Below are 22,375 nucleotides of genomic sequence, written 5' to 3'. Positions count from 1 at the left end.
AAGCTAGCAAGATGCAGCTACGCCCTGCTTCAATCAGGTGAGATGGGGATGACGATCTAGACTATACTCTCACGGGTCAGTTCTTCAAAAGCATGGCAGAACCGCATAGCCTAGAGTCAACCCGAGACGGAGAATTGGTCTCTCTATCTCTACAGTTTGCAAAGGCGTCGAGCTAGCCATATCAAGACTGCGTTGCCTAATACTCATGCAGTGCATTTTGAACAGCTGCTGCTGTGCATACTGTGTGGATTTTAATTGCTGAGCCTGGCTGCTCTGGCGACGACGCTGGACCTCCCTTCCCCTAACACTCGGCCTCTTTGTTGTATCTTCTGCCATGCCTTGAACCGACAGGAACGACCACACCGAGTGTGCACTGGCGTTCGTATGTCCAGCAAGGGACACGAGCTACACGTTGCCGGCCTGCTCTCGAGGGAATGGGGGGTGGCTGCTAGTACCCAGAAATGGGTAATCCAGTTGCGAATGAGTACCTACCAAAGGTACATGGCATTGCATTGAAGAATATCCTTGGCGTTTCCCACTGCCAACCTCCCGATTTGAAGAAATGGCAAATATCATAGGTGTCTAACTGTGGTATGTACAACGTTGTATGGTATAAGTTTGTTTCGTCTGTCTTGATTGGCTCACGCAGGAGGTACCTTGGCGAGTGCGAGTGAGTATAGCGGTGTGGTAGTCATCATCATGGGGGCCTCGGGCTCCGAGCATCCAAGGCATTATTGATCGAGTACTATATGTTAGATGTTATGTTGTGGAATTGATTCGCTTCGGGTTCTAGACCACAAACGGCTGCCTACCTATGGAGATAGTAGTACTACTATGCACTCTAGCGCGGATAAGATTGGATTAGGGATCCATCCTTTGAAACTGCCCGACGTCCGGACGTACTTTCGGATTGCTCCCACGGTGAGAGATGACCAGCTTGGCCCAGCAACGCTAACCTGAACATCGCTGTCGAGACCGAGTGCCGGTCAAATTGGCTACTTTCATCGTGAAACCTCCAAGTCCATCCCAACAATAGGCCCCCGCCGTGGTAGTGGCAGTGCTTCTATCCGCTCCCGCTCTCAAAGATTACCATTCGCTGGAACGGGAAAGGTCCGTGCTCTCGAGGCTCTCTAGACGGCATCTATTAAAGAAGGCCCGTCAGCCGGCGAACACGGTCAGTTGCGAGATCTACTGCTACACGTTATATATGCCAACCTTCTTGAATCTCGACACTTGACGGAAACCCTCTTTTGGATCCCATCAGACAAGCCCCGAGCCGAGCATACCGTCCTGCAGATACAGCAGCAGCAGCAACGCCCAGTTCAACCCGAAAATGAAAGGCCATACTTACATGACCGTCGCTTTCGCGTCGTGGCTGCAACTTGCCGCGTCTGCGATATGGCAACCGGCCGTTGGTACGACGTGGAACATTCAACTGCTCGAACCATTGTCGAAAGCATCAACCAATGGCCTCCAGGCCTGGGACATCGATCTCTTCGACAACAGTGCAGCCATAATTTCAGGCCTGCAAAAGAACTCGAGCAAAGTCATCTGCTATTTCTCGGCCGGAAGCTACGAGCCCCAGCGGCCGGACTCTGGAAAATTCACCAAAGCCGATCGCGGAAAAGGACTCAACGGCTGGCCGGGCGAGTATTGGCTCGATGTCAAGTCCCAAAATGTCCGCAACATCATGGTCGATCGCATCAAGTTGGCCAAATCCAAAGGTTGTGACGCTGTCGACCCGGACAATGTCGACGGCTATTCCAATGACAACGGCTTGGGCTTGACCAAGGCAGACGCCGTCGACTTTGTCAAATTCCTGGCGGAACAGGCGCACGCCCAAAACATGGCGATAGGTCTGAAGAACGCCGGGGACATCATCCCCGATGTCATTGACCTTGTCCAATTCAGCGTCAACGAGCAGTGTGTCGAGTATCAAGAGTGCAGCACCTTTGAGCCTTTCATCCAGAAAGGCAAGCCGGTCTTCCACATCGAATACCCCAAGGGCGACAATACCAATAATAACAAGCCGGTTCCCGCGGCCAAGGCGAACAAAATATGCAGTGATGGCGCATCGCAGAAATTCTCCACACTTCTGAAGAACATGGACCTCGACGCCTGGATGCAGACTTGCGATAACAAGGGCGTCCGATCTACGAGTGGTGCAAGCAAAAGTGGGAGATAAAAACGATATCGACCTGGCGGACCTGGACCAGAGTCACGCAAATGGCCATGTCACGCCATCATGATCTCACGCGTGAATGGATGCAAATCAAGTAGCCAAGTTCATTGAACTGGGTGTTGAGGAATCATCGCTTGTTTCTGGACAGAAACAAGCTTTCATTGGCTGGATTGTCTTCGGTACCTCTTCCTCTGTCCGCCGCATGCGTAATATAATCAGCCGAGCGCTGTTCGTCGTGATCATGTGTCCTGGGAAACACGGCGCCAGCCGAAGGAACTGGACTGTGTCGTAGCGGAAGAAATTATTGCGAGCTTCCAGCATGTTTCTAAGGCCCGCGGAAGCTCCGGCAGTGACGGAGTGTTGTCGTGTCAACCGTAGGCTGCCGTGTGCGTGCCTGTTGCCTCCAGGACGTCGAGGGGCGCATTGACCTGGTCGGTGCTGTCGAGCCTACCTGACTCAGATCCTGGTTTTTGTGGCTGAGCGTCAACTATCCCGATGAATAGGACATTTTCATCAGCCGCCTTGAACGATATGACCAGGCCCAGTACATTCGGCAACCGTAGCGGCCAACGTCCGGCGTTCATGCACATTATGTTCTAAGGGGGAGGGCATGGTTGAACTCTGTGCAATCAAGAATAGTGGCTCTCTCGCTTTGCTCGAGACGAACGGTAGCCAGACTCGACCTCGGCGTCACTGCACCACTTTCTTGCTCGGAATTGTCTTACTGGCTTTCATCCACGTCGCTGACAGTATTCACTGGGGGTAGTGGACTGTTTCGCCCGGAGCAGAGTAGGGAAGTGGTTCGTCCGGTGCGTAAGTCGTGGTACTAGTAGTGACACGAAATCCGTTCCGACCGATCGTGAAAGTCCATTTTCAACTCCATCAATGATTTCTGGCTAGGTATTCAAGTTGAGCAAACAAAGAAGGCCAAGGATGGAAAGGGGTTCACAAAAAAGGAGCCACGAGTTGCGTGCCTTAGTCAGCGGCATGAGTTGTGCCGCCAAGAAGTTCAATGGCCATAACTTGAACGTCGCTGCTGAGGCTGTTGCTGCGGCGTTCAGCCTGGCCGACCTGCAACTTGAATCGTGCAGCACTCACTGCACACCCTTCCAGTTGTCAATGCTAATGCTAAGCATTGCGGTCCTTGCATGCTCATTCCAGACTTGACTGGTGTAGAAATGCCAGACCACCCAGGTAAGGCGAGGCAGGCAATATCCTTGCCCTCCGCAGACACGTCGCCGGCGGATTGCCTTCACTGAAGTAAAGTCGTGTGTTGCCGAACCGACATCAGCTTTGAACAGACGACTCCTGCCACGACGACAGATACCTACACAAAACATGCCGAACAAAAAGTCCAAGTCGAGCGCCTCCAAGGGCAGGACTGCTGGTCACTCTTCCTCCTCCGCTGCTCCTTCGCAACCGGTGGCCCCGTCGTCTTCCTCATCAGCCCCGGCAGCTCAATCGGAGGAGTTCAAGGCGAAGAATGCTCGTGCCAAAGCCCTCATCATGTCGACCTTGGCGCCGGGCAGCGAGCCCTGGAAGATTGCCGAATCGCTCGAGCTGGCCTCGGACATTTGGAAAGCGTTGGAAGAGAAGTACGCGCCCAAGGAGCGAGGCTCAGGAAGCGGTGGCGTGACCAACACCAACACCGGCACCAGCAGCGGCCCCAGCAGCGGCCCCAGCAGCGGCAAAACTGGCGTCGCCAGCCGGAGCAACACAGCAGATGGCGGAGACAAGAAAGAAATAAACAAAAAGCTCCCGCCGCCACCAGTTTCTTCATCAGATTTCATAGGCGATTGGGTCGAAGGCAAGCCGCTCGACAAGTATCTTGACCTGTACAAGTCGGACATTCTGGCAAAGGCCAAGTCAGACCTGGGCAAAGTCATTGCCACGGCAAATGTGAAATTGGGTGCTCAGTCGCCTCATAATATTAGACCTGATCAGTTGCCTGTCCCGGACAACGCTTTCGTCCTGGCCAGGCTGAAGGAGTTGCTCGCCATGAAACAGGCTCCCGGATATCCTCAATCTGGACTCCCGACAAATCTGAAAACTGCTCATTCCACACCTCAAGCCGTACCGAAGGCAGCACCATCACCACGGCCAGCCCCGCCTGCACCGCCAGCGCCATCGACGGAGTCAGCATCACCTGCACAGCCAGCACAGCCAGCTCCACCCACACTGTCAGCGCCGCCCATCCCACCGTCAACACATTCACCTCAATGGATCGCCAGTCCGGTCAGACACGACTCATATCTGAGTGAGAGTCAGGCTCTTACTTTTGCATCGGGCGATCTGGAGCGAAAAAAGCAAATACAGGCTGCCGCCACAAAGGTGTTGATGCAGAAACTGCCGACGCGCGACCTCCGCTTCCTCTGGGCCCTACTCTACGGCGGCGATGACGCTCCTTGGCCGGGATCGTGGTCGACGGTGATTCCTGGCGTGACTCAAGCAGCAGCCCAACTGAAAGACTTGAAAGTGTGAAGGAGAAACGGAGAGGCTTACGAAGTAACGATGTTCATATCCAAAAAAAATACTCTAATCACCCTGACATAACTGTCTCTGTGGCATTATGAAAGTACTCTCCTCGGTTCGGTAGTGTTGGCAAAATTATCTCCAACCACTACTATTAGCCACCATGCACGATCATGCCAGCAAGACCCATATCCACAGCATTGCCAGTACTAGCGAATATGCGGCCGGAGCCCTAACCACAGCGCACGCGCCGCTCTTTTCGCGGATGTACGTGACATTTTGCGCGAGTCCGACAATATCTCTGGTCGCATGTCCTGTCTGTGCGAGCTGTCTGAGTTGATCTCCAAAGACGGCCAAAATATTGGAACTCCGGCCAGTAGGACAGAAGACCACCTCAAATCCGCTGCCTTGGGGGATGATGAAGGTACTCGTTTGGTCATCATACGCGTAGCTATATGCATCCGGGCAAACCTTTTTGGCTTGTGTCGAGTACAGACTGGGGGAGCAGGTTGCTGGCGTACTATGATCGCCGGTACAACAGTACTTAGCTTTGTTCCACTTTGCACAGGCGCTGAGGCATGGATTGAATACTGGTCGCTGGATATCATCGTCGGGATAAGGGTAGACGCCATCGCCTGGCTTCGTAGGTGGCGCGAGTTGCAACATCCATGGACACCAGCTCTGAACGAATGAAGGGGTCACCACCTGTTCCAGCGGGAGTGGAAAAGTGTCATTCGTGCCGAAAACAACATCAGGACTGTTGCCCAAAGGTGCCAATAAAGATGAGGTGCCGATACAGACCGGGTTTGTCAGGTTGGGCGGAATGTCGGCCAGGGTTGAATTTCCGGACTCGTCGAGCAGTGCAATGATACCCAGCGGGAGATTGTATCCATCGACCAGGGAGATATCATAGAAGGACTGATAGGTGTTGGACGACATGGTGAACTCTGCCAACGTGGCCGGAGCTTGCCCCTATACATTCAGTGTCAGGTCCGAAGTTGCACTTATGAGTCGCTAATGCTCTCTAATTTCGAATGTCGATCAGAAGAGCATTGCTGAAGTGTTATTCCACTCACCGCTCCCTGGCATTCCAGAAACATGCCGCAATCGCCTGTCGTACATGCCGCTCCTCCCTGACCAGTCGCCGGCCCAACCCCTGACAAAGGAAAACTGCAGTTTGTGCGGGCCCAGACCCTGCCCCTCCAGTCCCCGCTGACGGTCTGCGGGTTCGACTCACCCGGGCCAAGCATGAACCCCGAGACTGCAGGGCCGACGCCGCTCTGTGTGAGGATGGCTGGCCAAATCGTTTCCGGACAGTTGTTGGTGACGCGCAGTGGGAGGACGACATCGCGCGGATGGAGATGCAGGGGTGTGGACGCCAATGTGAGAGATGAGTGTATGCACGTTACTAGTAGGGCGAGTATCGACCTTTGAGGAACTTGAAGCGATGTCGCCATCGTCGTGGCTCGTGGAAAGATCCAAGTCTTCCGTGTGCCGAAACATGCATGCCCGTCCGAATGGCATGTCAGGCGATGGAATCCAGTTCGCCTCTTTTGATATTGTCTCGTCATGCCCTGGGGCTCAAAAGACAGCGGGAAGGTTGAGAAGGCGATCGAGGCCGGGCTTGTTTCCAAAGAGTATCCGCTACTTGCTCCAGTTGGTCCTGCGACAGGGACAGTGAGTGGAGGTGCAATCGGGCCCTCTAGTGATAGCTGAGGTTGTGCCTCGTTCGTAGACGTTCAAGGCCACATTCAGAAGAGCCAGTCAGGTAGTGCCACTGGCTCACCAGGTGAAAGGTGCGTGGGTGGTGGATATGTACCAGGTATTGATATAGGCTATGTCTGCTTCAATGTAGAATCTATCGATGATGGTATACCCAAGCAGGCTGATGGGTTACAGTATGAGCAAATCGTTCGTAAATTCCAGCGGCAGTGGCGTTGGCAGTGGCGGTGACGGTGGTGCACTACATATTGTCGTAAGGAATGGCCTGTGTTGAAGAAAGTGCAATCCGCTCGCCGTGGATGTTGGTAACACGGGTAGGTAAGTAGGTACCTACGATATACTAATAGCCGGTCTCACGGTTTCTTTGACCTGGTTCTTGGGTATGCCCGTTGTCGAATGAAATTGCCATGATTCAATGCATTGCCTTGTCATGGCCCTTGTCGCTGCCAGGGATGTCCAAGGGATGGGGCCATGCAGGGTGATATCATTCTTGCCAATCATTGCTTTACCGATTCACACGGGCCTAGAAGGCAGATGTTGCCTACAACAACGTTACCAACCACGTTGTAGATGCGGTAGTTTTAGAAGATATGGCCTCCGCGATATGGGAACGAAATACCGCAGAGGTCCTGGTACGAACCGGATGTCCTGAACGGTTGATACGGCTACTGCTGACCCGCGGCCGGGCATCGAATCATGCGCGCGAAGGATTCAGAATGCTAAAATGTTTGGATGGGAGCCTAATAATGTACAAATCACCTGGATTCTCGTGGTCGACAATATTTCCGCAGCAATGCAAAGTTGAAGACAAAAGACAAAAGACAAAACACAGAAAGAGGATGAGATACGATCCGCGCTGGCAGGCTTCCTTTACCATGAAACATCCCCGAAATTCTAAATCAATGTCATAGAGGCCGCATCTGGCCTGCAACTGTAAGAACCCATCATTGACTTTGAGGCGGCATTTTAACCATGACCGTCTGGATGCACGTCTCCCTACCCTTCCGTCTAACCTCTTCACTTGCCGATTTGCTCAGCCAGATACCTAGTTCATCCGTGCCCGTGTCGACAGGCATCTGAGCCAGAATCTTGAACCCTAGCTTCGTATAAGCACGGATAGCCTGTTCTGTGGTCGTATCGAGAATGACAGGCCGGTCGGGGAATTCGACAAAATGCTGGTCCATCCGGTGTTTCAACACCAACGACGCATAGCCATTGCCCAGATATTTGGGGTTGGTGGCGAGCATCTGGATGAATCCGCATTGGGGCTCCTTGAAGCCGGATGGAGGGAGATCGGGCAAGGTCTTTTTGAACATCGAGAACACATTGGCTTCGTAGATCATTTCGATGCGCCAGAATCCGCTTGGGCCGTAGTGCCATGGCAGGATCAAAGCGAGGTTCCCAGACCTCACGAGGTTCAAAGTGTCATACCATTTGATGCGCTTTCCAGGTGGGGACCAGAGTATTATGGCTCCGATGTCCCTTGCTCCCGGCTTGCTGTTTGCGTCCGAGGCGGGCACATCCGCAACCAGGACGTTGGAGTCGCCGGCCAGATATCGGGTCAGCTTGACTAGACTTCGATAGAATCGGACTCTGGTCTTCTGGCGTCTAGTCATTGGCGGCGTGGGGCCGTTGACAGTGCCAATTTGGACTGGTTCGAGTGGTTTCGATATACCATGGAACCAGTTGTGGTTCCTGTAAGAAAATCAATTCAATCAGTAAGGTATGTCTCCTGCAACGCCCTTGAAGGGGCTGCCGAGCTTGGGACACCGAAACTGACCAGACTGGAAGAAAGGCATTGCACAAGATTCTTGATAGAACATCATCCTCTTCCACCCGGGCTTGACGGATCCGAATGTCCGGGTGCCGTTGGGTGGGTTCGGTTAGACCTTGATCTACACTCGTCTGCGCCATCGCTGCACGCGGAAAAAAAGGTATCTGAAATTCGGAGAGCGAAGCATGAATTGAGTATGTTCAATCCATCTTAAATATCCCCTCTGCCCTTTCTGTGAGTCCTCATGTTGTTCTTATATGTCTTTCATTGAGGACATAAGACGAAATGGGGTGCCTGAGCACAACTCACCTCTGATTGGCTGTTGAGACCCTGATACGACCAATACGAAGTACGGTGTAAACGCGAAAGGGCTAAGGAGACGACGACCCCAGATTGATCCTTCCCGGCCGCATCCTTAAGCACGTATGTGTTATGGGAGGAGTTGGTTTCACCTTTCAAGTGCGCCGTTCGACTAGACTGTTAACTATCGTGCACCAGTGACCCTAAGCGGTGAGAAAGTGAGCTCGCCCAGGCGAGTGTCCATCGTATCGAATGCCGCTTGTCTGGGAGAGTGTAGGAACCGTCAACAGAATACATCCCACTGTGTTACAGGGGGTTTGAATAGATGCTAGATGATATGATCCGGTCCAGCTTCTGTTACTGAACGTGGTCGATGTACGGCCTGAACCTGAACCATCCGGGCCAAAACCAAACGGGCGTTACCGCGGGGGCTACACCTTGAGAAGCAAAGCATCCAGCTTATCGTAAAGACGGCGCTCAGCCCACAGAATAGATATAGATATATGACCTATACTGATCATACAAAGAAGATACGAGGGTGATGGTTCAGTTTGGCAGCCCAACTATTCAAGATCCTGCGCATGTCATCCTTCAATTTCGAAGACGCTCTTCACATAAAAGCAGCATGATATAGCACTAAAGCGGCGGTTGAATCTTGCCGCATCACGTGAGGTCATTGCCAGTGCGCCGGAAGATGACCTGCCACCGGAGCATCATCTTCACATGGAGAGTGGCATTGAATCGATAATCAACTTGAACCTCTCGTCCTCTTCGCCAGCACGAACCCTTCACCACATCCGCTTCTTGTAGGTTCCCGACAGTCTTGTTCTCTTCTTGTCACTCATTCAGCGCCCCTGCAACTACCTGGGTTACCATAATCGCCAAGTGTGACGCCTAGAGAACACTAGCTTCCTCTGTGCCTGGGTCTCTACACTGTCGCAAGTATGAAGCCGCTTGCGGCATACTTGTTATCCGCTCCTGTGCTCGCGGCCCAGTTTGCTGCGGCCATAACGCTAGATTGTGAACGAATCCGGGTGGATGGGAAGAAATTCGACCTTTCCAAGCTTGCCGGGCGACATTCCGTGAGCGTCTATGACACCTCCAGACCACCAGCCGAGTATAACACTACGTGGACGGTCGATCTTTGTGCGCCTTTACAAAAAGTGAAGGGTGTTCGTGATCAAGATCAATGTCCTTCGGGAACAAGAGGTGGGCTTTATTGCTGCACAATCAATGCTAGGATGGATTGATGCTAACTTGTTGGTCACAGTATGTGGAGTCGTTCGGTCATGGAATCCCATCGATGATCCGGACAAGAAGCATGTCGTGGTTGAGAACGTGATCCCAGTAGCCGGAAACTTCGAATCGAGCACTGGAAAGAGCCTTGACCCGAAGGTCACGCGACTGAAAGCCCTCGACTCGAAATCCGATGGGCTGCAAATCGAATTGAATGGCGGTTACTACAATAAAAGAAAGCAGAGAGCCGTAATACAATTACAATGCGACAAGGACCGTACTGGTATTGAAGAGGCCAGGAGATTGAAGCGAGACAAAAATGACAAGGACAAGGACAAGGAAGATGATGGAGACAAGGAAGAGGAACCCTCCAAATCTAGTTTGACGTTTGTGAGCTACGGTCCGGTCGAAGGCAAGGAGCAGATGGAAGTGCTCCGACTCGACTGGCGCACCAAGTACGCATGCGAGAATTACGCCGACAGCGACGAGGCGAACAAGAAGAGTGGTTGGGGCTTCTTCACGTGGTTCGTATTGATGTATGTGCCCTCCAACGCCTAGCCCGTTGATATTTACTGACACCTCGACAGTGCATTCCTCGGCATCGCCGCATACCTCATCTTCGGCTCCTGGCTCAACTACAATCGCTACGGAGCCCGCGGATGGGACTTACTACCTCATGGCGACACTATCCGAGATATTCCATACATCGTCAAGGACCTGTCGCGGAAAGTGGTGGACACGGTAGCGGGCGGTGGGTCTAGAGGTGGTTACAGTGCCGTATGATCTAAGATGAAGATTGGGTTTTGGGTCGATTGCGCCAACTTGTAGAGTAAGAGGTAAGGAAATCCTCCTGGTATAGGGTAGGAAATTATCACGGACTTTTTGCCATCATATCAATACAACAACTTCGGGTTTGTTGCATCTCGTCCCCATTCCGACCAGCCTTATCGCCAATTCAGGACTAGCGCAGCCTCGTCATCCCAGCCTCGTGTAGGGTACGGATCCCTTTTTCACCATCTTCCCATCAAGGCGAGTTACATGCTCAGTGCAAATGAAGAGTCCCAATATCATACGATGGCTTGCATTCCGGTCCAGAGGCGAGACGATGTCCCTCGCGGCTCGTAACGTCGAGTTGCGAGATAGGAAACTCGAAGATGAAGTCCTCCCCTGTTTATCTGAATGATGAGGAAGGAGTCCTCCAGCGACAGCCATCGTGACAACCACCTGCACAGTCACTGCCAAACAGTTTGCGCTCTCTCAGGTAAGCTTGGCGAAGCTGCGGCAATACTAGAAGGTTTGCCTGCGCATTCAAGGTCGCAAGACTTCTCTGACCTCGTTCACTTGCCTATCCCTACCATCCTTTTTCACCCATTCGTTATTCAACAACACTATCACCTCCTTCCTGTTACCCTTTCTTCTTTCATTCGCGGCTCAGTAAGAGTGATCGTTGAAGTCGACGCAATGACTGTAGCTACAATGGTTATCATGCTATTGCTTCTCGCGCTGTCGTCTGCAGCTCCCACAAAGGTGGTGCTGGACAAGACAACCAGTCCCAGCGCATTCGCACGCGTTTTCTTTGAGCAACTGTGTGAAGCTCAGTTCTGTCTCTTCGGCAAAGGCAAAGTGACCTTCAACTCCGGTACCTACTCCTGTGATTGTCCTGACTGGAATGAGCATCCTATGGTAAGACGACCGCACGCTAAATCTGGCCCAATTTCACTGACGAAACAACAGTTCACAAGCCCATGTGCCGATCTGTCATGCCCTGTCGATCAAGAGCCATTCTACTCTTACATCGATGATGCTTGCTACTGCAAGTCGTTCGATGAATGGTACAAGGTTCAAGAAGAGCTTGCCGATGCCTACACTGCGCCTGACATGGAGCGAGTTGTCGATCTGAGACGTCGCCAGATAACACCCACCGGTCCAGCAACAACCGTCGATACTGCAGTTCCTACCTTCATCCCTCCTCCTTCGCAGGACGTCACACCAGCACTGTTGAATGAGTCCTTGACTGTTCAGCCGCAGAATACGGCTACCATCGGTTCGATCGTCCCATGGTTTGCAGACAATCTACTCCAAGTCCACATGCAACTGAACGGGCCTGTCGCAGACACTCTTGTGGTCAACGCTAGTGCCTCTTTTCCTTGCGGTAACGTTGGTTTTGACCCTGAGCCAAGCATTGCGTTGGTGCCAAAAGTCGTCTATCCAGGTCAAGGAGAGCCGCAGGTTATCATTGCCGACTGCCAGTGTATTGCCGTTAACATGTACACTCCAACCGTGATCACATATTGGATACAGAAGCTGGATGGGACAGTCTACTCATTGAGCGGAAGCAACAAAGTGATGGACCTCAACAAGATGAACACCAATCAGAGCGTGGCCTTGACTCTGGTCGCTCTATCATCTGGTCCGAGCAAACGCGACGCAGAAGGTCTCTCCCACTATGTGCAGCCAGAGCGGCGTCAGATGTTCCGCGGCGAATGCGATCAACCTTGTCCGTTCTATCATATGCGCAAAGTCACGAGCGGTGACGGCTTCTGTGCTTGCATGTTCAATGGTGCTGACGAAGAGCTGACCGTGACCGCACGAGATATGGCAGAACCCGATTCCTTCACTGCAAAGATGACCCCAGAAGCATGCGCGGCCATGACTTGTTTCGAGGGTGGTGATCATCCAGCAGTGTTCAACCCTTTCAGTCTCACTTGCTGGTGTGTCACTCCACCATATCTGGAAAATAATCCCAGTGCATGGACTCCCTCTGCTTGAAGAGGCGAACTGTTGCGAACGATATGTTACGGTGCCAAATTGACCACAACAACGACCGTGTACTACCCCAAGACATATCCAATTGCAACAGGTAGAGAGTCTAGTCAATGGACTGGACACGAGCTTGTGGAAAAGAAGCCGGATTGGGCAACGTCAACATGAGGGAGTTGGACACAGTTGTTCATGTGGACATCCGGACCTGCTACATGCAGTGGCAGTAATGAAGGGACAACAAGCCAAGGTGCAATCAATGGTCACTCTACCTAATGCAAAACCAATGTGATTGTAACACGCAGTCCTAGGAAGAAGATAATTGCAATGGAAATTCAGGATTAATTCTGCGATTGAAGCTTGCAGCTTGCAGCTTCGTGCCAGTAAGTAGAATCTTAAGGACTAACACAAACACAAAAACAGCTCCGAGTCTCTTGATGTAAAGCCCAACCCAGAATTTTTTAGCCCCTCATGGGCAACTATCAGCCCAAAAAGCGCCTTGCTTGCTATGTATGATCCACAACCATCGAACATCGAACACGCAGTGACGCAGACAAAAGAAAAGGGGTCGAGGAGGAGGTGGTGGTGCGGTTGATCGTTTGGCGACCTTTGACAGGTATTCTGTCCAGGCCATCCATATGGAATTTTCACCTACGTCTTCAGCTCAGCTCGGGCGCTTTTTCGCTTCCCTCAGAAGGGGTTGTTTTTCTCTCTTCTTGCTGACCAGGGCATTGATTAGGCTGTACATGCGAAAAAGCGAGGTCGGTTTAGAAGCGGCAGGAGGAGTACCATACATGTATGTATGCACGGATGCATACGTTGCGTGGCCCCAAATGATACCATGAAGTACTCAGCGTGGACCAGTGGTGGGCGGAGACGAAAGGCCCCCAGGGGTACCGCTAACATGGCTCGCGCGACTGGGACTGGTGTGTGCGGTCTGTTCCTCAATGATGTCGCTGAGCCGAGTGGGGTGGCGATGGCGGACGTTTTCCCAGGTCGTCGCTGTCGCTGTGGGTGCAGAGCCACCAACTCCACCACTTTGTGGAGGAGGAGGAGAGGATGGGTCATACTCTTCTCGCCCTTCTTCCTCTCCTTCGCCCTCGACGTCACCCTCCTCGTATTCATATTGGGTGGTGGTCGGATCGACTCGTCGGCCCTGTAGGACGGGAGGCATTGCGCCCCGGCCGGCGGAGGTAGTTGTAGTTGTAGAGGATGGTTGTGGGGGATGTTGTGGTGGAGGTTGAGACGGTGGTATTCCCTGTCGGTACTGTGCAGCGTACATCCTCTCGCGTTCCACGTCCGCGGCATGGTCGTCGTCATCGGAGGAAGAGGCGTATTCATGGAGCTGTTCACCTTGTCGCCGCTGGACGCGAGGATCGATGTGTCCTGCTTCTTCTCCAACCCTCATTGGCTGCTGGTTTCCTCCCAAAGGTTGGCGGTACGGGATCCGTCGGCCCTGCGCGTCACGTCGGTAGCTGCCGTCCGGGTTGATGTGGTATTCCTCTTCCGAGACGATCGAGCCTGTGGACGGTATGTACGATTGCTCGGTGTCACCTGTGCCGGAACGTACAGGAGCGCCGACGGTTGCTTGATGGTAAAATCGTGGGTCGTGGGGCCCTCGACCGGGTGAGGGTCCTGGCACACCACCACTAGGCGCAGCGCGAGCGGCAGCGATTGCGGCAGCACTGGTTTGAGGCTGCGTCGGTCGCGGAGGGCTTATTGTGTAGAATTGCGTGTCCGGCTCGTGTCGGAGCTGCGGCTGTTGATGTTCGCGTGGCCGCGATGCGTCGGTAAACGGATCTGTGACTGTGGGGGAATTTCCTGCATCAGGTTGGTAGCTGAACTGTCGACTTTCTTCGCCAGGAGAGTCGAGAGACGTGGTGGTAGTCTGGCCACGCGATAGTGGTCGCTGTGAGCCATGCATCTGTTGTTGCTGTTGCTGATGCTGTTGGCCAGACATGGTAGATGGTCCTGCACCGGCCGTAGGTCCATCTCTCGTCTGCGGTCGCTGTGCCGAGCTCACCTGACGACTGGGCAGCCCTTGCATCGGCACAACCTGGACTCCTCCAATGAGGGTGGGCTCACCGCTTCGCAACGAGATGGTCCTCTCACGTTCTTCCTGTTCACGTCGTCCCAACTCTTCCCAAGCACGCCGAGCCTCTTCTTTGCTGATCTGCAATTCCCTCCGCATTTCCTTGACAAGTTCCTCTGCACGGGCCTTTTCCGCACGGGCCGTCTCGATCGACACGGAGCTCTGGGTCCGTGCTTCGCGCTCCACTCGGAGTTGACGTTCGAGCTCCGCCAGTCGCTCTCGGGCCTGTTCTTGTTCATGCCTCGTTTCAAAGAACCAACGTTGGAACTTTCGCTCGGAAGAGGCCCGCAGCCGTTGAAGTTCAACCACGGCATGGAATAGGTTTGCTCCGGCCGCAGACAGATCTTCAATCTGCCGAGCCATTTGTCTCTCAATGGGTTTGCCTGCTAACTCGTCGGCGTTGTTTTCCAGACGGTGGATGAAAGAGGACACAATCCCTTCCCAATGTGAAGACAAGTCCTCCCATCTTTCAAAAGCGCCTGGAAAGCCTCTTCTCCCTCCGGCTGCAGGAGGTTGCGCCGGCGCAGGCCTGGCCTGTGAAGCAGCTTGGCCAGCAGGCTGACCGCCAGCGAGTGGAGGAGGTTGACTCTGTCGAGGTGGGCGTGAGACTGGTTCTGCCTGGGCTACAGGCTTAGCTGTGGCTGGAATATTCAACTGCTCGTACGCTTCAGTGCGATTTCGTTGCTGAGCAGCAGTGATGGGTGCGTCTTTGCCTGCAGCCTGCACTGGTCTCGAGTACGCTGCAGATGGCCTTGAAGGCCCGGTCTGCGTTGGCGGGACGTTCTCCTGTCGTCGGGTTGAGGGATCAGGTACCTGGGTTGAGGGACCGCCAATATTGTACGACTGAGGTCCTGGTCTGCCAGAGGCTCTCCGGGATGATTCAGCCCCAACGCCGACGACATCTTCTTCTTGCGCTACTCTTCTCTCTTCCTCTTGACGTAGCCTGGCCGCTGCCTCCTCAGCTTTACGAGCCTCCCGCGCCCGTCTTTCCCGCATGACATCTGTAGGAGTCCTGTATCGAGGCGGTTCGGTGGGAGTGGGCCCAGTACCAGCAGCCGCCGTCGCACGAGATGCTCCTCCATTTTGCGTCCGACCAGAAGCACCAACGGTACCGGGCACATATCCTCCTGTCAAATCTGACATCCGAGCCTCTTCCTCGAGCAGATCGGCAGTGAGTGGCTTCGGATTCACACCGCTCCCTTTCCTGATGGCTTCCAAAGCATACAAGATAGCTTCGTGAGTGCCCCGGGAGATATGGGTGGTTCTTTGAGGCCAATACGAGTCGTCATGCACCAGTCTTTGGAAGAATTCGGGCGAGCTCGACTCGGAATCGTCAGGACTGGCCGGAGGCCTGTCAGGGGTCGCCTGTGGCCTACTTGGCTGCTGGGGAGGAGATTCTATCTCTCTACCAGCCCGTATGTCCGGCAAGCGTGGTGTTCTGCGAAGGGAATGGCCCGGACTTGAGCCTGAGGAGGCAGGAGGCCTTTGGAGAATAGGTGTAGGATCTGGTTGGAGGCGCTGGGGCGACGGTCCTGGTTGAGGTTCGTAAGTCTCGTAAGGGTCGTCAAAAAGATTCGAGTGTTGTTGAGACACTGCGACAGTTGGGTCTCTTGTAATGGGAGGAGGATGTTGAGACAACTTGAAGAATGCGCCGACGGCGCAGAGGTCCGGGAGTTGTGATCTCCAGTGCCACGGTCGATGAACGCGGCGGACACAAGGGTTGAAGATAGTAGAGGACTAGGCGAGTTTGGAGTAAGGTGTCAGAGGTGCTGAGCAGCAGCATTGACGAAGTGAAGGCGAAACCTGGTGTGGGAAACAGTATTGTGTGGCTGGTCCAATGCGCCAAAATCACGGTGGTTGGGCTTCGGTTGGGTGCCCACGCCCGCGGTCGCGCCGTAACAGTATCTAGGGTACCTTGACTGAAAGTACTTATGATAAGACATTAATGTTTCTTTTTGTTATCCCGGGCAAAGTCAATGGATGTATTCAAGTTCGTGGTTTTGAGACCGGGTCAGGATCGCAAGGTGGTGGGTGCGGTAGGATGGGAGTGGAGGAAGCGCAGACAGTCGCATGGAGGCTCCAACTTCGCACAAGCCAACTCTTAACGGTGTTCAAGCTGTGGCCAATGTGGAGAAGTCGGACCGGGAGATTTCTATGAGGCTCGATTGCAATAGGAATCAAGTCGAACGCGCTCACGATTGAGACGCAATTGTAGGTCTACGGCAGTGCCTCGGCCGGAAGTGAGGGTGGCAGCCGACAGTTGAAACGCAAAGGACGACGGGAAGGATGCGAGGCTAAAGCAGCAGAGAGATGGTTTGGATCAATACTCGAGGGTTGTTCCATGATCCGAGCCGCATGCATCGAATTGTCTTCGTCAAGGGAGGAACGGGGTTTGTGGAAGATGCGTGTGATTGAGTGTAGAGGAATATAAGAGTCGAGCGTAGCAGCTTTCGGAGACGAGCGCAGGCAGTTTTGCTTGCTTGCTGCTGCCAGTACAATCACCGTTGTACTGCTGGCACTTTTACTTGGCCAACAGATACACACACTGCAACAGCCTGAGGCACAGAGACTGGTGGATTGGATTGGAGCAGCCGTCGAAGAAACTCGGTGAGCTGCCACCAATTTCCAGGTTGAAAAATGCCAGCTCATCACCGCCCTCGCATCCTTGCCATCTCCTCTTGGATAGCGTAGTATCCCTGCCACCCTCATCGATCGAACGGTCACTCATTCTCTCGTCGTCTGCCCAGCTCTCAGACTTATCTACCATCAAACAAGCTGAGATGGAGACATCGGCACAAGAGGAGGCTGTCGTCTGAAACTTTGCACACACGGCTTGATGTTGTTTGCTCGGAACCCCACCATCCTTCTGTTGTCCATCCACCATCGCTCAGGAACCAGGTACCATGTGTCCAGTGACTTGGTCAGTCACTGCGGCTTGTGGTGGTGTTGGCCATCGGATTGGCCCAAATCAACATTCTCTCTACGAATCGGACATCTCAGATGGCAAGTCCCATGCCATACTCCTCCTGGTCGCCTCGCCCCTTGTTCGGATCCTGATGGTCTCCGATGAGCGCCTCATCCCGCGGGGAGCCATCCGAGCTGAAGTTTGTACTTCGCCTCCCTATATTATCCCGCTGTCCGGCGGTCAAGGTTCTTATGGCCCCTCTATCGGATCTTGGCTTCTCTGAAGGCAACAAACCAACTGAAAGTGTCATACCTTAAGATTGGTGCTGCTAGTTATGATCTGCTGTCAGATCTCTGTGGCTGCTGCAGACAAGAGCTCTGGGTGTCACAGAGAATGTACTATCCTGGTAAGAAACGCCCATGTGACGGATAAGGGGCTCTTTTTGCCTTTGTTTGTACTGTCCCTTCCAGTGGTTCGGAATGTGAATCAGTGAGCCCCTTCGGAAATGGCGAGCACAGCCCGCACAGCCCGCCGGTGTGGAATGGTATGTGAGGATCCGATTGTCTACCCTTGTAGACACCACCATACCGTCTCCTAACCCGCGAGGCTACGACTTCACGGCGTCAACCATGAACTGGTCCCTGTCACGGAGTGATCTGGTTGACTCGAATAGCAACATGGAGGCAATGATCAGGACAATTAACGGTAAAGACAACCATCCACAGGAGCTCACTTGCGAATTGCCACGTAAAATCCTCGGTGGGCATTGTGTGTTGCTCGAAGCCATGATTGCGTCTACGACTACATGAGCAGGTAAGTAGCCCCTTTGCCCCTCTTGTGCGCGGTAATCCTTCGACGTGGTGCCTACGACGAGTTGATTTGAATCCAGCATGCTCGAACATGTCTGTGTCTTGAGGACGACCACGATCTGTGCCGTCGTTCGGCAGTCTCGATTGTGGTCACTGCACCCCATCACGTCAGGGCTGCCCTGCTGCGTATGTTGCCACCTTATCCCTGGCTTTACACCTCGAGATCGGTGGTCTTGATCGCTTTCATGGGCCCTGCATGAGGCTTCAGACTGGGGCTTGCATACGTCCCTGAACCTGCAGCAGATACAGCAAACTGCATATTCCGAAAGCTACTCATATCGACCGGGGTAAAACAGAGGTCACGATGTTGCTCTCTGTACGATCTCGAGAAAGCTCTTAAAGCCTGCGATTTTCCCGTCCAACCTGATATCTTTCCTATCGTTTTGTGCTACTTGGGCCTTCTGTTGCTGATGTACTATTATCTTCCTTGTTTCTGACCGAGCTGAAGACGCGTGTTGCTCGGTTCGTTTTCGAAAGCCTAGACTCCCAGCACTTGCCCAAGCACCCACACTCTCTGGCCGGAGAATTCAAAGGGATGGCATCAACAACGAAAGGAGGTCTGGCCAGGTCTCCACGAGGGGCCAATCCGGGGTTGTCTCCCCTGGGAGACACCTCAATTGCTTTAGATCTCTACCACCACCCAGAACCTTCAGATTCGTATGGAACACTTCTTCTGCCTAACATACCGTCGCCTTCCTTATGCTTGGACGAAATGTTTCAGGTGTGGCCTTCAGCATCCGAAAAATTGACACCATCGCCCGCACGCAGAGAGGACCTACCGGCAACCACTCTCGAAACAACAACCGCCGGTCAATCATTATTCCACAGTCTCCTTGACCTGGACAACTATGGTTCTACACAAGCGTACAAACGGTCTCCGAGCCTGCTGCCGCCAGTTCCGTGCTTGTTGGGACAGATTAATTTCAAGCAAAATCCTACCAGTGTCGACTGTCAGCTCTCATCACCACCAGCAGTAAGCAGATGGCGTATACCATTGCCCACTAGTGACGGCAGGCCTGACTTTCATGACGAAGTGATCTTCCAGACAACAAGATCCAACTCTCAACTTCAAGAGTGCTTCCCCAAGATTGAAAGACCCAACACACCGGTTCCTTCGCTGACCCATTCACGCCATTCAACGTCTTCGTCCGGCGTAGAATCATCACCGCCCATGTACAACATTTTCCGAGATCGTCTCAACACACCATCAGACAGTTTTCCGTACATTATTGACATGCAAGAATGCTTTCAATTCACGTCTTCCGCAGGGAAGCCGTCAGACTCCATATTCACCTCGCACAGTCGTGACACCAGTACAACCTTATCGCCAGCATCCACTCGCCCTGACGCTTCTCTCGGCCAGGGAATTCCCACATATCAAAACAGACCAGCTGCCGAATCACTCCCTCCTCGTACTGTTCTGCGGCCCACGCCGGACCCTTCTATCCTTATTCCCACGGTGTTGCCGACTCAGGCTGAAGTTTCATACATCGATTGGGATGACGATGAAAATGATGGCTGTTACCAGCGTTCACGACTTTCCCGGTTGAAGCGGAGTTTCGTCGAGATGCGCACAGCAGAGCGGTCTATTCAGGACGCCAATGCGAGAAAATTTCTCCGGTCAACCGGACAGAGGACAAAAGAGACCCAAATTGTCAAGACTTTCAAGATCGGAGCAAAGACCAAGCATGTTGTTTCCCCAGCTGCATCTCAGCGACCGGCACCTGTCCCTTCGCCCGTGCCAATACTCGGACCTGATCTTGAACGCTCTACCAGACCACAGCCATATGGTTCTGTTAGAGTTCCCACACCCGCAAAATTGGAGAAGCGTCTGAACAACAAAGATCGCGTGTCCACCAAGTATTCACGTCCGCAGACTACTCTCGATTCTCCCCATTGTGATAGCAGTCATCAAAGGACAAACAGATCCAATCCAGACGGTGTCGCACCAATTGATGTTTCTGGAGAAGGGGACACCATGGACATCATGATTGGGACTCCTTGCTTCAATTCGATCATCGCAGATCCCGGGACCGGGAGAGATGTCCCGAATATGCTCGCAGCATCGAAGCCTGACGAGACTGAACAGGAAAATGCCCGGCCATGCGTGGTAGTCAGATGGGCCAAGCGAGTTCTTCGGCATGGAAAGCCGGAAAAAGGCATCATGACCACAGTCTGATCAACAGCAGGGAGGATGTATCATATCCGGATCATAGCGAGGCTGTCAAAGAGCAACCAACCGGCTTCAAACGCTACTGCTACATTCTCTGGTTGATGACCCTGTTCATCAGGATGGCTCCTCTTAAAATCTGCCCGGTGCAGTGGTCACTAGAAGACTTTTGTTAGGCTGAACTTGACTTGTAGTAGCGTACATTATACATTATCCCTGGCCGTCTTTTTGCTTTGAAGGAATGAACGGAGCGTGCTGGTGTAGTACTATTGTTTGGGGTGATCGACCGTTTGACTTTTGAGAATATTGACGGCGTGGAATGGTATGAAAATGATACACGGAAGGTATATCGACCGCTTATGCACTCGTTCACAACGATGACGGTGGAAAACCCCGACCAGATTGCAATTGATAATGAGAAGACATGAGTAAGATGAGATGAGACGAGACGAACAGGCGGGCTAACTTCATGACACAGATCAGATTGGTGGAGAGCCATACAGTAGATGCGAATATAGACGCAGATGTGCAGTTGTGGATACTGTTATTAGCCATATCTTCAAGCATTAACGGACATGCTGTATAATGTCCATCTCCATCTCCATATCCAGTATTCGGTCAGGTAGTAGCAGTCCTATCATCCGCAGGACAAAGGTACTGCATACGTATAGGGTGGTGCGTGTTGCGTGCAAGCAGATCAGGACTTTCAATCCCAATGCTATAGGTAGGGTCTCAAACTCCAAACATCAACTCTTCTCATCATCAGACACCAAGAACGCCGCCGGGATCAGAACATGTCACGTTTGATTGATCCCTGGGATCCAGTCCTTGACCTTCAGCCGAGACGAAAAACAAACCCATTACCCAACCATACCATTAGGTAGGCAACAACAGGACAGGCATAACCACCTGTAGTACCAAAAGAAAGAACCAAACCATCACATCATGATGATTTTTCTTTTCCCTTCTCATCCAAAACTCGGCAACGTGACATTCCCACCAATATCCTTCAACCAAGCAATACTGTTAAATTCGGTATAAATCGTCTTGATCTGCCAAGTATCCTTTTGCTGCTTTGGATTTTCGGCCTTTAGGATCGTAATCCCCTTCGCCGGTTCGGGCTGAAGACCCACGACCCAGCGGAGAGCAATAGTATCACAAGTGACGGCGTCGATGGCGAGCAATTGGAACGGCACATGCGGTTGAGAGCCCTGCCCGGCCTCAAAGGCCTGTTTGCTGGGGAACGTCACACTGCCCACGGGCTGACCGGACAATGAGTTGATGCTGTCGCTAACATCGGTGAAGTTGTCCCCTAGGTACTTTTCCGCGTCGGCCGTCGTGTAGTTTGAGATCAGCCCGCCGAACCCGTCGACGAGGTATTGGGCTGTTTGTTGGTTTAGGCATTTGGTTGGGTTGAAGATTCCCCAGAAGTCGCCTAGGTGGCCCCAGGGGGCGGCGTGTGCGGATGAGACCAGCGCGATGGCGATGAGAGTGGTGAATGACTTCATTTTGTTTTAGTCCTCTGCTAGAAGATAGAGATGGCGAAACACAAACGAATGTGCGTAAGGTCTGTGTTTTGTCCTGTAGGTACGTGCGAGGGCGAGATGGAGACCTGTCCTGTCTTGTCTTTCCGGTCCGTGAAGTGAAGGGTCTGTCTGTCAGTAAAGTGAGTGACTTGACTTTGGCTTGGGGTGGTCTGAACTGAGGAAAAGAGACATGGCTGGGAAGTGGGATGGGGAAATGTTATATAGTAAGTAGATGCCACTACTAAACGAGCCGGTCGTGGGCCTGATGGCAGTGGTGACCGACCGAGCGTTCGGAAGGAAAAGACTAGGCTCTGAAACCTGTATTGGGACGATTCGGCTTGTCCAGGGTTACAGCACCAGTCCCGGT

At 52.9% G+C, this 22,375-nt stretch overlaps 10 protein-coding genes across 11 annotated transcripts; 5 read left to right on the top strand and 5 right to left on the bottom strand.

Moving 5' to 3' along the window:
• Nucleotides 1–884: 884 nt before the first annotated feature.
• On the top strand, nt 885–2,896 carry HMPREF1120_05770 (uncharacterized protein). Its single transcript, XM_009159957.1, has one exon. The coding sequence runs from the start codon at nt 1,334–1,336 to the stop codon at nt 2,183–2,185; it is 852 nt and encodes a 283-aa protein (XP_009158205.1). The 5' UTR covers nt 885–1,333; the 3' UTR covers nt 2,186–2,896.
• Nucleotides 2,897–3,232: 336 nt separating this feature from the next.
• HMPREF1120_05768 (uncharacterized protein) lies at nt 3,233–6,683 on the top strand. The gene has a single exon (XM_009159955.1). The coding sequence runs from the start codon at nt 3,521–3,523 to the stop codon at nt 4,661–4,663; it is 1,143 nt and encodes a 380-aa protein (XP_009158203.1). The 5' UTR covers nt 3,233–3,520; the 3' UTR covers nt 4,664–6,683.
• HMPREF1120_05769 (uncharacterized protein) lies at nt 4,826–6,111 on the bottom strand (the record flags this gene model as incomplete). Its single annotated transcript, XM_009159956.1, has 3 exons — nt 4,826–5,626; nt 5,731–5,810; nt 5,892–6,111. The coding sequence occupies 3 exons, from the start codon at nt 6,109–6,111 to the stop codon at nt 4,826–4,828; spliced, it is 1,101 nt and encodes a 366-aa protein (XP_009158204.1).
• Nucleotides 6,684–7,320: 637 nt separating the features above from the next.
• Nucleotides 7,321–8,290, bottom strand: HMPREF1120_05767 (uncharacterized protein; the record flags this gene model as incomplete). Its single annotated transcript, XM_009159954.1, has 2 exons — nt 7,321–8,071; nt 8,157–8,290. 2 exons carry the CDS (start codon nt 8,288–8,290, stop codon nt 7,321–7,323), a joined length of 885 nt encoding a protein of 294 aa, XP_009158202.1.
• An 895-nt stretch (nt 8,291–9,185) lies between these two features.
• Nucleotides 9,186–10,645, top strand: HMPREF1120_05766 (uncharacterized protein). Its single transcript, XM_009159953.1, has 3 exons — nt 9,186–9,659; nt 9,721–10,222; nt 10,274–10,645. The coding sequence occupies exons 1-3, from the start codon at nt 9,395–9,397 to the stop codon at nt 10,467–10,469; spliced, it is 963 nt and encodes a 320-aa protein (XP_009158201.1). The 5' UTR covers nt 9,186–9,394; the 3' UTR covers nt 10,470–10,645.
• A 2-nt stretch (nt 10,646–10,647) lies between these two features.
• On the top strand, nt 10,648–12,771 carry HMPREF1120_05765 (uncharacterized protein). Its single transcript, XM_009159952.1, has 2 exons — nt 10,648–11,369; nt 11,421–12,771. Exons 1-2 carry the CDS (start codon nt 10,866–10,868, stop codon nt 12,453–12,455), a joined length of 1,539 nt encoding a protein of 512 aa, XP_009158200.1. The 5' UTR covers nt 10,648–10,865; the 3' UTR covers nt 12,456–12,771.
• Nucleotides 12,772–13,296: 525 nt separating this feature from the next.
• Nucleotides 13,297–15,681, bottom strand: HMPREF1120_05764 (uncharacterized protein; the record flags this gene model as incomplete). The annotated part of the gene is made up of 1 exon (XM_009159951.1): nt 13,297–15,681. The coding sequence occupies one exon, from the start codon at nt 15,679–15,681 to the stop codon at nt 13,297–13,299; it is 2,385 nt and encodes a 794-aa protein (XP_009158199.1).
• A 421-nt stretch (nt 15,682–16,102) lies between these two features.
• HMPREF1120_05763 (uncharacterized protein) lies at nt 16,103–16,321 on the bottom strand (the record flags this gene model as incomplete). The annotated part of the gene is made up of 1 exon (XM_009159950.1): nt 16,103–16,321. One exon carries the CDS (start codon nt 16,319–16,321, stop codon nt 16,103–16,105), a length of 219 nt encoding a protein of 72 aa, XP_009158198.1.
• Nucleotides 16,322–16,474: 153 nt separating this feature from the next.
• Nucleotides 16,475–21,074, top strand: HMPREF1120_05762. 2 transcript variants are annotated; one of them, XM_009159949.1, is made up of 3 exons: nt 16,475–18,256; nt 18,333–20,910; nt 20,961–21,074. In XM_009159949.1, the coding sequence occupies exon 2, from the start codon at nt 18,848–18,850 to the stop codon at nt 20,489–20,491; it is 1,644 nt and encodes a 547-aa protein (XP_009158197.1). In that variant the 5' UTR covers nt 16,475–18,256; nt 18,333–18,847; the 3' UTR covers nt 20,492–20,910; nt 20,961–21,074. The 2 variants fall into 2 exon arrangements, with proteins under 2 accessions (XP_009158197.1, XP_009158196.1); XM_009159948.1 differs by having other exon boundaries at nt 18,333–21,074.
• A 376-nt stretch (nt 21,075–21,450) lies between these two features.
• Nucleotides 21,451–21,990, bottom strand: HMPREF1120_05761 (uncharacterized protein; the record flags this gene model as incomplete). Its single annotated transcript, XM_009159947.1, has 1 exon — nt 21,451–21,990. One exon carries the CDS (start codon nt 21,988–21,990, stop codon nt 21,451–21,453), a length of 540 nt encoding a protein of 179 aa, XP_009158195.1.
• Between the last annotated feature and the right edge of the window lie 385 nt (nt 21,991–22,375).

This window comes from Exophiala dermatitidis (assembly GCF_000230625.1).
Source record: "Exophiala dermatitidis NIH/UT8656 unplaced genomic scaffold supercont1.5, whole genome shotgun sequence".
NCBI classification, from domain to species: domain Eukaryota; kingdom Fungi; phylum Ascomycota; class Eurotiomycetes; order Chaetothyriales; family Herpotrichiellaceae; genus Exophiala; species Exophiala dermatitidis.
Note: the sequence above shows the minus strand (reverse complement) of the source record. Positions and strands in the feature narration are given on the sequence as shown.